Source organism: Belonocnema kinseyi, chromosome 9 (assembly GCF_010883055.1).
Source record: "Belonocnema kinseyi isolate 2016_QV_RU_SX_M_011 chromosome 9, B_treatae_v1, whole genome shotgun sequence".
NCBI lineage: Eukaryota > Metazoa > Arthropoda > Insecta > Hymenoptera > Cynipidae > Belonocnema > Belonocnema kinseyi.
Window position 1 is genome coordinate 93,429,848 of NC_046665.1, and position 16,682 is coordinate 93,446,529.

At 35.0% G+C, this 16,682-nt stretch overlaps 1 protein-coding gene across 3 annotated transcripts in view; it reads left to right on the plus strand.

Moving 5' to 3' along the window:
* Positions 1-2,621: 2,621 nt before the first annotated feature.
* The window catches only part of LOC117179469 (homeobox protein cut-like), a 104,188-nt gene continuing 90,127 nt past the window's right edge, over positions 2,622-16,682 (plus strand). For all 3 annotated transcript variants that reach the window (XM_033371311.1, XM_033371312.1, XM_033371313.1), the window contains exons 1-2: positions 2,622-2,767; positions 8,782-9,700. In XM_033371311.1, the coding sequence (XP_033227202.1) occupies positions 9,593-9,700 (108 nt within the window). In that variant the 5' untranslated portion in view covers positions 2,622-2,767; positions 8,782-9,592. The remainder of the gene's footprint in view (positions 2,768-8,781; positions 9,701-16,682) is intronic.

The following is a 16,682-nucleotide window of genomic DNA, read 5'->3' on the forward strand; positions in this document are numbered from 1 at the left end:
ACTGAATTTGCAACTACATACAATTTCATCTGGGACCATTAAAATGAATTTATAACAATATCTTTCGAATTTCAATCAAGTAGTTAAATTTTCAACTGAAAAGATGACTTTTTAAGAATACAGTTCAATTTAGAATAAAATAGTTAAATTTTCAAATAAATAATAAGAAATGATAATGATAATTAAAAGGGAACAACTTTCCTAAAAACGGAAAGGGGTAATTTTTTATAAAAAGAGATAACAAATAAATTACATTAAAATTAACAAATTTTTCAACAATATAAAACACCATCATCAACTTAGAACCAATAAAATAATAAACTTTCAATTAATTACTCCTCATCATTACTCTTAATTCTTTCTCTTTCAATCAAGTAGTTGAATTTTCAATTGAAAAGATGTATTTTTAAGAAAATTGTTAAATTTCAACAAAATAAATCAATTTTCAACTAAATAATAAGAAATGATAACCAAGAAAGATTATTTCTAAATCAAAAATATAATATTAGACTTTTTAATTAAAAGGGAATCACTTTCCTGAAAACGGATAAGAGCAATTTTTTATAAAAATAAATATAAACAGAAATTAAATTAAAATTAACAAATTTTAAACAATCTAAAACACAATCATCAACTCAGAAACAATAAAACATTGAATTATTTCTCATAATTTCTCTTAATTCTTTCTCTTCAAATCAAGTAGTTGAATTTCCAACTAAAAAGATGGCTTTTTAAGAAAACAGTTGAATTTTCAACAAAATAAATGAATTTGTAACTAAATATTAAAAAATGATGACTAAAAAATATTATTTCTGAATAACAATATAATAGTGGACTTTTCAATAAAAAAAGAATAACTTTCCTGAAAACGGAAAAAGTAACTTTTTATAAAAAGAGATAATAAATAAATTAAATTAAAATTAACAAATTTTAAATAAACTAAAACACCATCATTAACTTAGAAGCAATAAAATAATAAACTTCCAATTCATTATTACTCACAATTTCTCTTAATTCTTTCTCTTTTAGTCAAGTAGTTGAATTTTCAACTGAAAAGATGGCTTTTTGAGAAAACAGTTCAATTTTCAGAAAAACAAATCAATTTTCAGCTAAATAAGAAAAAATTATAAACAAGCAAGATTATTTCTAAATCTCAACTATAATAGTGCACTTTTCAATTAAAAATGAATAAATTTCTTGAAAGCGGAAAAAAGTAATTTTTTATGAAAATAAATGAAAGATAAATTAAATTAAAATTAAAAGAATTTTAAACAATCTAAAACACAAGCATCAACTTAGAAACAACAAAAGCAATTATCTCTCATAATTTCTCTGAATTCTGTATCTTTCAATCAAGTAGTTGAATTTTCAACAAAATAAATCAATTTTCAACTAAATAATAAAAAATGATAACCAACCGTGATTATTTCCGAATCAAAAATATAATTAAAAAGGAATCTTTCCTAAAAACAAGGAAAAAAGTAATTTTTTATAAAAAGAGATAATAAATAACAAAAAATGATAACCAAGAAAGATTATTTCTGAAGAAAAAAATATAATCGTGGACTTTTCAATTAAAAAAGAATTACTTTCCTAAAAACGGGGGAAAAAAGTAATTTTTTATAAAAAGAAAAAAAGACACAAAAAATAATTTAATTAAAATTAATTTTGTTTCAAAACAATCGAAAACACCATCATCAACCTATTAACAATAAAATAATAAACATCAAATTAATTATTTTTTAATCATTCATTGATCGAAAACCCGTCACAATCATCTTTTCTCTTTTGACCCTCCGATGGTAAATAAATACCCCCCCTCCCCCCCAAGCCATAAAAAACTCCACCAAATACTATCTTCCCCACTTTATAAAAAAAACTGCCCCTATTTGCAGTCAGTATCACCTTTAACTCCTAATCTGATAATATTCCAACAAAGCACTTCCAGCACAGAAAAAAAAAAGAATACAAATGAGAAAATCCATCCCCAATCATGAAAAATTGCATCTCCCCCTGCATCCGCATTAGCATCAGCAACGCATCAAATCGAAGGTCGCATTCATCCCAGCTTTCCGATCGTCCCGTTGAAGTCACCGATACTTCCAATATTTCCTATATAGGACATCCCGATAGCCGTTCGGTGGTGATTCCCGGAGGAGCGAAGGGAAGAGAGGGGTCGATCGGAAAGAGTGGGAGAGAGTCGCATCGCATCTCCCGGTGAGTCTCCGAGAGGGGGAAGCCACCCCCGCGTGCCTTCCCTCTTATTTTCCTTCCGAGCCGCCGCACGGCGCCACCGTCCGGCCAGCACTCACGCTTTCCCTCAGACCGGCCCGCGCAGCTATTGTCATCCCGTCATTCAAATTTACCCTCCTAAATTTCAACCCTTCAACTTTCCCACCCCCGAAAACCCCCACCCTTAATTTTCTATCAAATATCTCCCGCCTCTCGACCTTTTTCAATAAAAATAAAAATTTCTTTCGACTAGAAATCGACTCGTAAGTGTCCTCGTGTGGTCAATAGTTTCCCAAGGGTAGGAAAGTGCGTGCCGCGGAGGGATGACGAGGGCTGGAACCGAGTTCGAGTTTAGTCTCGGCCAGAACACAGGCCTAGCAGGAACCTTCTTATACGCACGTTTCCTGCGTGAAAAATTAATTTATTGTCACGTATATATAGATATATTAATTTATCTATATTAATCCAGAGACTCTGGATTCTACAGAGAAATCGAGGATCTTTCGTGAAATTCACGATCCAGTTTTACCACCCAGTACGTACCATTATAGTGTCGCAATTTTTACACCCCCCCCCCCCCCCCCCCCCCCCCCCCCCCCCCCCGATTCCCCCACCGCCGACTGGAGTGAGAAAAAAAAATTATCGAGATTCATCAGTAGGTGAATTTCACGACGGAAGTTTTGTGATTGTGATTTTGTGATTCTTCGGATAGAAGAATATTTTTTAGTTCAGTGATCGTCTTCCTTACTCGAATTTTTTTTTTGAACAAGTGCTTTCGGAAATCGTAGAGCGAACTCGGGCGATTTGAAAGTTGTGGGAAGTAGGAATGAAGTTGACCAAAGTGACAACTAGGAGTAAAATTTATTATTAAATCGATGGATATATATTCAAATATATAACAAAATAATACTATTATTAAATCTTAAGCTGAATTTAGGGAGTTTTTTAAATTTTGATGACTAAGTGATTCAGCAGAAAAGAGAAAAGTTGTAAAAAAATTGATAATTTAATACAAGTCAAATGAAAAAATGTCTTCAATTTTCGGTTTAATATTTTTTTTTGTAAATTGGGATCTAGGTTATATTGATCGTAGACACTCTTATCAGGAATCTGAGACCGAATTTGGAAAATTTTGAAGTTTTAGGAACTCGTTGCAGTTACGAAATTTCACTAAAGTGACAGCTAGCAAACAAAAATAAATACATACAAACAAGTGACACAGTATTTTTTTTTATTGATAAAGCCCGAATTGTTTGGATTGGAAAAATGATGTTTGAACAAAATCGTAAGTTTTAGAATTCAGTAGAAAAGAGTTAAGAACAGTGACAACTTGTAAAAAAGTGGATAATTTGACACGTATCACAACAATTTTAATTTCGATTAAATTTTTTTAAGCATTCAGGATCTAGATACAAATTTTGGAAATATTATCAAGAATATCATACGGAAATTGGAAAGTTTTGAAGTTTTAGGATCTGAGAGATGGCGTTAAAGTTCACTAAAGTGACAAATAGTAAACAAAATCGGATGAAGAGAAACAAGTGACAAAGTATTTTTTTCTGATTGCTGAACTCAGAATTGTTTTTATTGAAAAAACGATATTTAAAAAACATGTTTTTGAATTCAATAGAAAAGAGTTTAGAACAGTGAAAAATTTTATAAAAATTTAATAATTTGACACAAGTCAAAAAATAAAATTTCGGTTAAATACTTGTTTTAGTATTCAGGATTTAGCGCATACGCTAAATCCTGAATTGTAAAAAATTGAAACTATTTTCAGAAATATCAGATCGACTTTGGAAAGTTTTGAAGTGTTAGGAACTGAGAGATGCAGTTAAAGTTGAGTAAAGTGACAACTAGTAAACAAAATCGGATAAATAAAAACAAGTGATAAAGTATTTTTTTCTGATTGCTGAACTCAGAATTGTTTTTATTGAAAAAACGATATTTAAAAATCAAGTTTTTGAATTCAGTAGAAAAGAGTTTAGAACAGTGAAAAATTTTATAAAAATTTAATAATTTGACACAAGTCAAAAAATAAAATTTCGGTTAAATAATTGGTTTAGAATTCAGGATTTAGCGCATACGCCAAATCCTGAATTGCAAAAAAATGAAACTATTTTCAGAAATATCAGACCGACTTTGGAAAGTTTTGAAGTGTTAGGAACTGAGTGATGCAGTTAAAGTTGAGTAAAGTGACAACTAGTAAACAAAATCGGATAAATAAAAACAAGTGATAAATTTTTTGTGATTGATGAACCTCCAATTATTTTTATTTTAAAAAAAGTGATATTTGGCGAAAGTCGAAGTTTTCGGAACTTGCGGATTTAGTGACAGTTACGAAAAGGAACATATTTTAAAAAGTGAATAATTTAAAAGAAGCGAAATTTTTTTTTTAAGTTTCTAAAACTTTCGGTTTAATACGTTTTTTATGTAATGCAGGAATTGTATTAATTTTTAAAATTATTATCGGGAATTTTGGACCGAATTTGAAAAGTTTTGACATTTTAGGAACTGAGAGATGCAGAGTGCACTAAAGTGACAAGTAGAAAAAAATCGGATATATAAAAACAAGTGATAAATTCTTTTTGTAATTGAGAAATCGCGAATTATTTTCATAAAAAAAGTGATATTTGGCAAAACAGGAAATCTTTTTAATTGATTCCGTAAAAGTTGAGAAAATGCACACGTTGTGAAAAAAGTTACAAATTCGCAACCAGCGAACTTTTTGTTTCAGCACTAAAATTTTCGGTTTAATCTTTTTTTATTATAATTCAGGACCTATATGAATTTCGGAAATTATTATCAGGAATGTTAAACCGAATTTGAAATTTTTTGAAATTTTAGGGACTGAGAGATGCAGTTAAAGTGTACTAAAGTGACAGCTATTTAAAAAAATCGAATATATGAAAAAGTGATAATTTCATTTTATAATTGATAAATCCCGAATGATTTTGACCAAAAAAATAATATAAGGTGAAAATCGAAGTTTTTGAAACTGGATTCAGTAAAAGTTGAGAAAATGCAAAAGTTGTAAAAAAGTTAAAAATTTAAAAGAATAAAAATTTTTTTTGAAGTTTTTAAAACTTGAAGTTCAATATTTTCCTTTGTAATTCAGGATCTACATTAATTTTGAAAAATATAATCAGGAAAAATAGACCGACTTTGAAAAGTTTTGAAGTTTTAGGCACTAAAGATGCATTTAAAGTTCACTAAAGTGACATCTAGTAAAAAAAATCGAATATATAAAAAAGTGATCTTTTTTTGTGGTAGATAAATTCCGAATTATTCTTATAAAAAAAAAAATGATATTTGTCAAAGTTTATGGAACCAGTTTCAGTAAAAGTTGAAAAAATGCCCATGTTGTAAAAAAAAGTTAATAATTCAAAACAAGCGAATGTTTTTTTTTAAGTTTCTTAAATTTCGGTTAAATACATTTTTGTAATTCAGGAATTAGGGTATTCTTATAAATATTTTTGACTCTTTTATTAGAAATATTAGACCGACTTTGGAAAGTTTTGAAGTTTTAGGAACTGAGGATGCAGTTAAAGTTCATTAAAATGACAAGTAGTAAAAAAAATCGGATAAATAAAAACAGTGATAAATTCTTGCTGTTATTAATTAAAATTTCATTGTTTTTATTTAAAAAAGTGATATCTGGTGAAAATCGAATTTTTCGGAACAGACTCAGTAAAATTTGAGAAAAGTGACAAGTGGAAAAAAAAGTTGATAATTGGCACAAGTATCAAATATTTTAAATTTTCCGTTCATTTATTTTTGTTTGTGATTGAAGATCTCGGGTATTTATAGATTGTGGAATGCTATCAAGAATGTTAAACCAAACATGAAAAGTTTTGAAGCCTTAGGCTCTGGAGAGATACAGTTACGAAAGTATACTAAAGTGACAACTATAGTAAACAAATTGTATAAATAAAAACAAGTGGCATAGTTATTTTGGGATTGATAAAGCCATAAGTAGTTTGATTGAAAAAAATTAAAACAAAAACATTGAACCGAATTTAGGTTGAATTGAAGTTATAAGAATGGAATTATTCAAAATCGTTGATAAATTGATACAAGTGAAAAAAATAATTTTCGTGATATAAACCTCGAATAATTTATATTAAAAAAAAGTGTCCGTGATCAATGGAAACTGCAGAGCTTTCAGATAAAAGAGGTTTCATAAATTTTTCTGCAGTTTCTAAAAAAAAGTGTTAAATCAGCCCAAAAAGTGATCGAATTATACAAAAAAGTTGATAATTTGCGAGTAATTTATGTTCGCGAAAGTAAACACGGAATTCAATAAATAATTATTATTGATTAGAATAGTATAATAAAAAAATATGAATGTGAATGGAGTTGCATAAAAATAGAGTGTAAGTTACACTTTTCTTGGATAAAAATCGCGAGTCGAAAGTCGAACCCAGTTGACATGCGGTCAACCAACTTTTGCCCCGCCTCTCTGTATCACGAGAAGTCTTCTCTTACATAAAAATAATTCGAAACTTTAGATTATAGATAAAAATCCTCGCTGACTATTAAAAATTTTTAAAAAATTAAAAAATTTAGATCAAAATAAAATAAACTTGACATACCAGGTGTTGAAGGTAAAGATTCTGAAATCAGGGTGAAGACTGAATTATTTTCTCTTTTTTAACAAAGTTTTTTTTCTTGCTGAGTTTGAATCGCATAGTTAACGTATTTCGCGAAAAACCGATCCGCAACTTCTCATGGCGCTTTATCTTATCTGGAAGAAAAATTCGCTTACGGGAGTCTTTCGCTCGTCTCGAAAGGGAGATGTCCCTGAGAGAGGCTCTTGAACTTACCGACGAACGTTCATCCTTCTCGAAAGATATTATTACAATCGCTAGATGAAGACGAAGCCGGGCCCTCGATGTCGACTTTTATCGCGAAAGGGTATTGAGTAGCGTGCGACTTGGACGCGAGAGTAAATCTGCAACCGCAGACATTCCTCGAAACTCGGAATCATCAAAACTCGAGAAAAATACGGAAAAAAGTATATAAAACTTCAGTAAATTTCGAAACAGTATCATCACTCAAAGGAAATTTTATCCGAAGAGAAGTAAGCTTCTGATTGAATTTCAGAAAAAGGTCACTCTTACGGGGAATTAATTAATAAAATTTCTTGAATTAAATGCAGCCGGGCGGACTTTTGCGTTGACAAACTAATCCTCGTTCTCTAGAGGGTGATGGTAAAGCAGTGTTGACAACCGGTTGTCATACATTCGTGGGCGTTTGGAGATAAATATTGGTATTTATAACCATCTTTTATAGAAGTTTATAGCTTTTATAGCTTAAAAAATGTTAAAAAATAGAACAAATCTTGAAATTTTGTGTAGAAGGGTCTGCTTGTCCACTTTGTGCTCTTTCAATTAATTTTATTCTTCACACTAATTAGAGACTAAAGACAGTAATTTCGCACGGAAGTGAATTATTTCATCGTTTCTGGCGGGTTGTACGTAACCCTTTGAGAACAGCTATTATCGACACGCGTTAGTCTATTTTTTATTTGCGAAAAACCGAGGGTGTAACACCTTTCGAGGGTGATTCGAAAGTCTCAAAGAGACCAATATTAAATAGCCTGCGTGACTGACGTGACTGTGAACGGCAAAAACATCGAACTTCGAATCCCTTATACCGGAAACGGGGAAGTGTGAATTTTCTCAGCTAAGTGGTAATTTTCAACTCAAATATTGATGGAAATGTCTGCCTACTTGATAGTGATTTCTCCGAGTATGTGTGCATAAGAATTGTCGGTTCGATTCTTGGGAAAAATTGAGTAAGGAATACGTGATGTGAAATGTTTTGTATTTATTTTTAGAAACGGCGAGTGTCAATACGAATCTGTCGCCTCATGATCCGCTCTTGTTTGTTTATGACATCAAAGATGTTTCGGGAAATAAGTTTTCTTCATGCCAAGAATTCCTTTTAATCAATGCAGGGAAGATAAATCAGATGGATAAAGGCCTATTGTGTTTAAAACTAAGTTTCAAAAGAAGAGCACCTTTGTGCTTATCTAAAAAAGTGCATTTTCTAAAGTTGCACTTTGTGCGATAAAAGCGTGAGAATGAAGGTTTGATTCATGGAGGTAGGATGTGCCGACTTCTCAGGTCCGATTCGGAAGGGCACTTTGGTGACATTACTTATCCGGTATCGAAAGAGGCGACCGATTCGTTCCCGCCGCATAAGGGGTTCGAGAAAAACTAGCGATTGGCAGGACGGGGTTGGAAAAGGGCGGGAGGCGCTAGGTCGGGGAGTTGAAAATACGAGATCCTCGCTTAGGTGCCACCTCGCCAGCCTCCGCTTCTTTCCTGAAACCCCACTCCGAAGATGCTTGCCCTACTCCTCCGCGCGTGTCTCACAGTCGGCGGTTCCTCCACGGTGGAAGGGATGCGAGGCACCACTCGATTGGCAGCTCGGTGGGTTGGCTTACCCCCACAAAGCCTCGTAGACTCCTCCCATCCCTTCCACACTCCAATCGCCCTCCTCCAGGCAATGCATCAGTTCTCCGGTAGCTCTTAGTTTCAGGTTAGGAGCCTGCTAGGACGGGTCTCTCTCTCTTGAGGATCGAGAGGAGCATTCGCACCGAGCGGATTCTCCACCGAAAGAAGATTAAAAAAGTGCATCAATCGAGACTGGATTAACCTGATAGTTGACCTACCACAATTGATCTGATTGATCATCCCTTGGGACTCTTCAGTAACAATCGGATAATTTTCGAAAGAACGATTCGTGTGCGGAAGTGTTGAAGGATCTTCGGTCCTTGTTTTGTTTTTTTTTTTGTGCAGAGAGTGTTCAAACCGTGGGATTAAGAGTGAACTCTTTGCAAAGTTGAAAAAGTGAATTTTCGAGTGTGACCTTAAGTGTTGACCCCCAATGGACCTGATGATCGAAACAATGCCACGCTGTCGGGTTCGCCGTCGTTTCGTTTTCCGACCCCGGTTGGAGAAGCTTTAAATTGAGAAACCTAGTTTTGTGGAAGATTTTTGTCTTCGGTTTGATGATCCAGTGACCGCTTCGATGCCGAGAAGAAAGTTCAAGTGAGTTGCCCCGGCTTTGACGGAACCAAGGTTGGTGGAACTCGTGTCGGGAGCGGAGTGTGTGAGTAGTTTTGGGCCCGCCGGAGAAGATCGAACCCGTCAAAGTGGCTTCGTCACTGGGGCTCCAGGGGCCTGCAGCGCCAATCGGGGCCCAATTATTGGCTTCTGGCGGTTCGGAGAATCATGCACCCGCTACCATTTACCACGCAAATCTGGTAGCTGGTACCAGCAACAACGTGACAGCGGCACTCCAGCAGCCACTTCTCAACTCCCTTAATCCGGCGGCGGCCCTCAAAGATATGCAGGCCTCCGCGGAAGCCAATTCCTTTGACCTACAGGCCATGCAGTCCATGGAGTGGCTCTTCAGAAAGGAACGCATCTACCTACTCGCGCAGTTCTGGCAACAGGTAAGTGTTCCATTTTCACCAAAATCTCCCCCTGAAAAAAAAAACAAAAAAAAAAGTGTTTTCGTGAAATGTGTGGTGTCGAGTGGTTGATAGGAAAAATGGGTTTGCTCAAATTCCGCGTCAGGAACTTTTCAACTGGCATCGAGTATAGTTCAATTGAACAAGTTTTTTTTTGCTTTAAATAGTAAAAAAAGTATAGTGCAAAGATCAAGCGATAGAAGTGATCAGGTGTCAAAATAACGGGTAGATGTCATCTGGTTAGAAAAAAAAACAATATCTTAAGGAAATTCGATAAGAAGTGTGAAATGTATTCAATAATTATATTTAAGAGTGAACAGTGGCGATAAGCTTAAACTTCGTCTCATGTGTCTTAAGTATCGTGTAGATAAGGAAAAAAACATTACCTTCAAGAAACTAGATGGTAGTTGTATACAAAAATGTTTTCACTTATGGGTAATCACGTTTCAGAAAAATTTTCTATTTTTAGTATTAAATTCGACTAAAGGTATGAAGTTTTTTTGAAAATCAAGTGATCTATTTTGATAAGACACGCAGCCAAAGTTTCCAGCCTATGATAAAGGCCGGATTTTTTGCAGTGACTGACAAAGAATATAGCTGAGGGAAAAAAATGAAAAAGTGGAAAAATTTCGAAAGTGGACCGTGTTGTTGGCTGCTGACCAGGGGTGAGATAATCCGGAGGGTTGAAACGTGGTGCGCCAGTAGGTCGAACGTTTAACTGTCAGGAAGTCCGATCGGGATAGGGAACGAGGTCGAGCATAGAATGCAACTAAACGTTGCACCGGGAGGAAAATTATTGTCGAGCCTGTAGAATCGATTGGAAAGGAAAATTCCAACTACACGATACAAAAAAAGGTTGTCAAAATATTTCCTACTTTGTGATAAAGTTTCGAAAATTGAGAATCGGAATAATTGGATCGAAAATGACAAATCTTAAATCTGTCACTACACGACTATAATTGATATATTGAAATAAAATAAGATTCAAAGTTCGCGTAATTTGACAGTCGAGATTTCCAGATTGAATTCTGACACAAATTTCCGGATGGAGAGAAATTCGAACCTTGTCACTCGAGAATAAGAAAATCCGGATACCTTTTGCAGATTGTAAATTTTGGTTTCGGCGAAGCAGTCAGCGCTACTATCTAAATGATTCGAAATTAACCACCGGATTGATTTTAATCATTCATCCTCTATCAAATTTGTATAGTTCCGCTATAATCGGATGATTGACACTCGGGACATCCGTAAGCTCCAAGAATTTCCAATTTAGATTTTCGGGTTATCTATAGCGAATCTTGGGTAAATACTATTTCGGATTGAGTAATTGACTCTGATTGGCGGCGAGAACGAGTTCTCGAAAATTAACGGTTTTACGCTCCATCTATGACAGATTCGCTCCAATCGGTCTCGATAATATTTTTCTTCGCTAGGATAATTCCGTTCGAACGGCTTATTAGTTCACGCTATTTAAAAAAAAAGTACGCAACTATTAGGAGCTTTGAGCAAATTTACACTTTGAGATTTGTTTGTAAATGAAGTGGGGTTTTGTAATAATGAAGTGGGGTTTTGTAAATGCAGTGGGGTAATTTGACAAAACTTGTTTCAAATCGTGTGAAAATTGTCTCGAAAGCTGGACAAGCTGTGCTATCTTGGAATCTCTCGAGTGTTCTTGTAATTAGTCGTTGGTCAGATTCTCAGCCACTTGGGCGATTTGGGGTTGATCGTCTGGGGTTGGAAAGTTTCCCCTGGTGCGGTACTTTGTGTTTGGAGGATAGTTGGACGATTTCAGGGGAGTCGACCGACTTGTGGGAAAGTGGATGGAATATATAGTGTCAGAAATTGTCGCGCTTCTGGCGTCAAGAGAGAAACGAGGCACTCGACGACGCACGCCTGTTAAGTCAACTGAGTGTATTTTGAAATGCGCGTAAACAGACATGTAAATCGGAAATCTTTTCATCCTAAGTAAACAGAAAGAATCAGATATTTTTTTTAACCAGTCATGATTGGCCACTCAAGATATTCTTTTTGAATGTTCAATTTGAAAATGGGTTTTCTGTTGACTCACGCAATGGGAAAGTTTTTAATTAGGTCTTTAAAATCAATTTATGCGAATGGGTGCATTTTTTATCAGGGGGTGTCACGACTCACTTCCGCCAGGTGATAATATTAAGTGATCATACGCGACGAACCGTTGGCAAACATATGCTCGTTATGGCCCAACTACCTGTTCCATAATTATGTCTATTGATCAGGCGATGGGATTGAACGTTATAATTTCAAAGGGTTGATTAGCTGACATAAAAAATGAAAAATTACGCTGATCAGTGAATAAATGTAGGCTTAAATTGGACGAAGTTCCTCGGGGACGAGAGCCAAATGTATCGACAGATTTAGGCAACTCGTTGCATCGGGTAAAAACGAACGAGTTGGCAGTGCGAAGAACATATCGACTTCTATAAATATTACGACGCCGAATGAATTCTGAGAAAGAAAAAAGGAGATTTGTGGCTTGAGAGAGGACCGAGAATTAGGAAAGTGAGAGATAAAAAAAAATGTTGGCTCTTCATAGTCGAAGAGCATTGCTCTTTTATCCTTTCGTATTCATCATTCTATCTCGGCGAAAAAGACTTTCGAAGATTTAAGATTAAATTTAGATAGTCGGAGTGCAATCTCCGATTTCGATTTTCTCAATTTAATCCAGTTGGAAATAAATCTGTGCGAAGGAAAATTGTCATTTTTTTCCCTCAAGTGATTTACATCAGGTTGGAAAGTGGTTCTAAGTCGAGAACGAGATGAACTCGTCCATCTGTCAGACTCGAACGTCTGTCGATTAGAAATGAGGGGCCAGTACGTGCTTTTCTCTCATTGGTTCTCTCATTTCGAAATCTATTATTTTATTGCTTTGATTCATCAGTTGGCAAAATGAGTTACAATTATTCAGAATATTTAATGTGGACTATTGAGCTTGGTCTGGCTTTTTTCTTAACCCTTCTTATAGGACTGTTACAAGGCTCTGAAAGAAATGTCGTTACTTCCGGTCCAGGCCGAACGATATCTCGTCAACGTACTTCCGATTAGGGTGCACGCATTCCCTTGAATGGACAAAAGTTTTTCTGTCATGCTTCAGACTGCCCCTTTCGTCTCGAAACTCGAGGGGGAACTCCCCACTCTAGGTTCCTCGGATTCAGGAACGGGAGGGGAATCCCGAACGTGGTTCCCGAAATTCCCGATTGGCGGCAGCACTTGTCGAGAAACGTCGAAACTTGGACGTGAGTCACACGCGGTCCTCAAATCTCCCGCACATCACGAACACTATCTTCAACTATTTTTATTGTTTTCAAATTGACATAGTCTACATTCTACAATCAGTGGATTCTCTTAATTTATATCTATGTTTAAATGGGTTTATTTAATTTATTAAGTCCACAATTTATTATTCTAGCAATTAGATCTTGATAGTTTTGATTTACAAATTCTCTTTTTAGAACATTTTTAAATTAGGAATCACTCAGTCTTAAAGGCTTCAAATTATTATCGCTTTTAACTGTTCAATTATGATTGTACATTTGTTACTTCTCTTTTTATGTCAGATATTTTAGTTTTCGAAATAAAAAAATCCTCATTTCGAAACAATTCCATTTCACATTAATGTTCATCTAGATATTAAATTATTTAAGGCTTCTGGTTCGATCACTAAAGTTGAGCAGCACTTGGTCAAATTATAAACGGATTGGGGCCGTCGTATTAATTTAAAATCTCTTTTCTTCATAATGCAGTTACGTAAACGAAGCAAACACGGATGCTAACAATGTAAACATTACAAATTTTACAATATTTGTTGTTTTTATGCAAGCAAATTAATAACTTGAAGTAAATTTCTAAATATTTAGATTTAAAAATGTTTACCAAATCGCGGTGAGAGGCTATTGCGTTCCGTTCGAAGAATTTTCATGATGCAGCAGTTCAATATACTTGTGAGATTTTGATACTAAATGTTGAATTTATCGAATCTTGATTGTCGCATTTTTAATTTACAAATTTTACAACTTTGAAGTCCTTCGAGAGATTAAAAAATTATTTTTGAATCATTATATTTCAAAGTTTTTCTACAACTGTCACCAGTTGAAACTAAAGAAAGTAGCATTCATTTTCCTGTACACTAGGTAAATCTTTTATTTAATTAAAGACGATAGAAATTGTAGTGAAATTTATGAGCAAAGTAATAGATTGATGTAAATATTGTCTAACTACAACTATTTTTAATTACTCTCCGGATATTTTGCCACACTCAGTAAGAAAATGTTGTTTATTGAACACACATTCGTGTGGGACCAACTAAATATTTTCTTTTCTATAAAATAACCACATATTATGGTTGAACCAATAACAATATTGTTTATTCCACTAAATATTTTTTTGTTGTACCTATAAATAAATAGATGGCGTGCATTACCTTTGAGAAGAAGAGTAATATATTTAATGCGAAATTACCTGAATTTTAGATGCTAGTTCGAAAGTGTTTTTTTTTTTTTTTAATTAAATAATAGAAATTGGGTTAAGACGTGAGAGAAATAGATGATTGGAACGAGAGAGGCGATAGGAGAATGTGTTGGCCTCGAAATAGACTATAGAGGCTTATTTCGGATTCACCCTGTCTCGTTGGTCTAGTCTAGTCCAGAGCCGGTCTAGACTCTAGACCTCTCCAGACTGCGTTTAAAGCTTTATGGCCTCTGAGCGATCTGAGATTGTGAGATACATGATGAGAATTCACTAGAGTCAGCTGAAGTTGAAATTGAGTCGAGTGCTAGAATCACGCGCTTTGACTCATTGTCAACTCGATCGGTATGCAGCATTAGTCATCGGCAACCAGAATCGGGAGAACTCGCGTGAATCGCGTACGATAATATTTGTCTACGAGCACTCAAAATTTGCTCTCAAAACAGTTTGAAAGCAAGTCTCTTCAGATAAAGACGTCATTTGCAATAATAAACAGTGCATTTTCGCTTATTTATTTATTTTGTATTGCATTTAATTGAAAAGAGTGAATTGTAACAAAATCTGGAATAGAGCTTGTGTCTTTGATAGAAAGTTAATATGGTTAAATATTTATGCAAATGGATGAATAGAGGATATTACATAATCAATTTGAAGAAACGAGAACCCTTTCAGCTTGACTGGTTGAAGTTAACGTCCTTTCTCAACAGAAGCGACCCATTTTCTCGCTATTTAAAGTAAATCAGTATTTTGTTCTGATAAAGAATAATACAACCGGATCAATACTGGATTACGTAATTAATTTCAAGAGAGTAAAACCTTTTCTCGATTTCAATAGTTTGAAGTTAATGAATTGAAGTGAGGTTCTATTATTCGAGGAAATGACGCATTTTCCTGCTTGGTTGCTATTAATACTGCTAGAGAAGCGTACATCTGTCGACACATAGCGAATATCGAATCTCGAGATCGTTGGCAGAGCGATTTGATGAGAGGGATTTTAGAAGCGCAGGTATCGCTCGAGCGCGACGCGCTTTTCTTTTATCTTTTTCTCTGGAGACGGGCATCGCGGTCCAGCTGCGCCGACAGTCCCCGCTCGGGTTACTTGGGATAGGATTCGCGATTATTAATTTGCCCGTGGCGTTATTTCTGAAATAAGTGATTTAGCTGGCGGAGCCAGCGTCGAGCGACCCGCGGGCCAAACTGTGATTCACCCACACTCCAAAAATATCCAAATACACGGAGACACAAGTCTTGCGGTGTTTAAGTACCCATTTGCTGTCGCTGCCTGGAAACCGGTGGTTTATGGAAGGCCTCTGTAGTCTGACCCACGACAATGTTCTCAATGTTAATAAAAAAAAAAAAAAAAATGGGACAAAAAGTTCTTTACATTATAATTTATGTTCAGACACTTTCTAGAGTAGCGTCTCTAGCCGTAGCAGCCGAGACAAACACTCCAATTTAGGTAGAATACTACTTTTGTTTACCTGCAACGGAATGACCCTTTTTTCGTTATGGGATTAAGGCAATCTGTAATGAAGGAAATATTTTTTTTGGAAAGTCATGCCTTTTTCGAGATCTCGTTACCAGGAATTCCTGGATTCTAAATCCCATTTGACGACGGTTTCAAGTTAACGCTAATGACACTTATAAAATGCAGCACAATCGATTAGCAGAGTGGATAATAATCTTAGCTTATTGTTACGTAAAATTCGATCGGGTGTCTCTCGTATATGTCATTCACAGACAACGCCTTTGTGGGCAGAAGATTGTACAATCTACGCACACGCTTACATTCGAGATACACTGTTGCCGGACAGCGATCTCGACGATCGAGCTTCCTCCTATTTCGAGACCTGAAAACGTCACTCTCTTTCGATCGAGTTCGCGAGACCGAAGTGAAAGCCGTCTCGTTTGGAAAACTACGGGTTCATGGGTCACTGCACTTCCGACCTGTTCGTCATTTCTTTTTCGCGAATAGCAGTTATAACCTGAAAGTTCCTTTTTGCTGTGATTTAAATTTTTTGGAAAAAAATCAGATAGAAGGTGGCGCCATCTAGGATGGTTCCGTTTTGTTTTAGCTTCTTTGGAACCGAAAATGGGTTCAGTTTTCTCTCTTATCTTGAGAAAGTTGGTCTTTTTTTGTATCACAATGTTTGCAAATAATTTAATGGACATTTTCAAACTCATTTTATGAAAAATAACAAAATTTTCTTACTTCTTTCACGTTTTTTCTGTAATAAGTACATTTTTTTTTATTTTCCTTAAAAAATGGGCTTAAATATGTGTCGGCTAAAAAGGTTCAAAAGGTCATTTTTTCCCTTCCGAAAAAATTTCCCTAATCTGTATTATAATTCATTATTCATTTATACTTTTACTCTAGAATTCTCATGCAAATTCATCAATAATAATTTTTTTCTAAATCCTTCACCTGTCTCAAAAAATCTACATTTTTTCACACTTGGTGAAC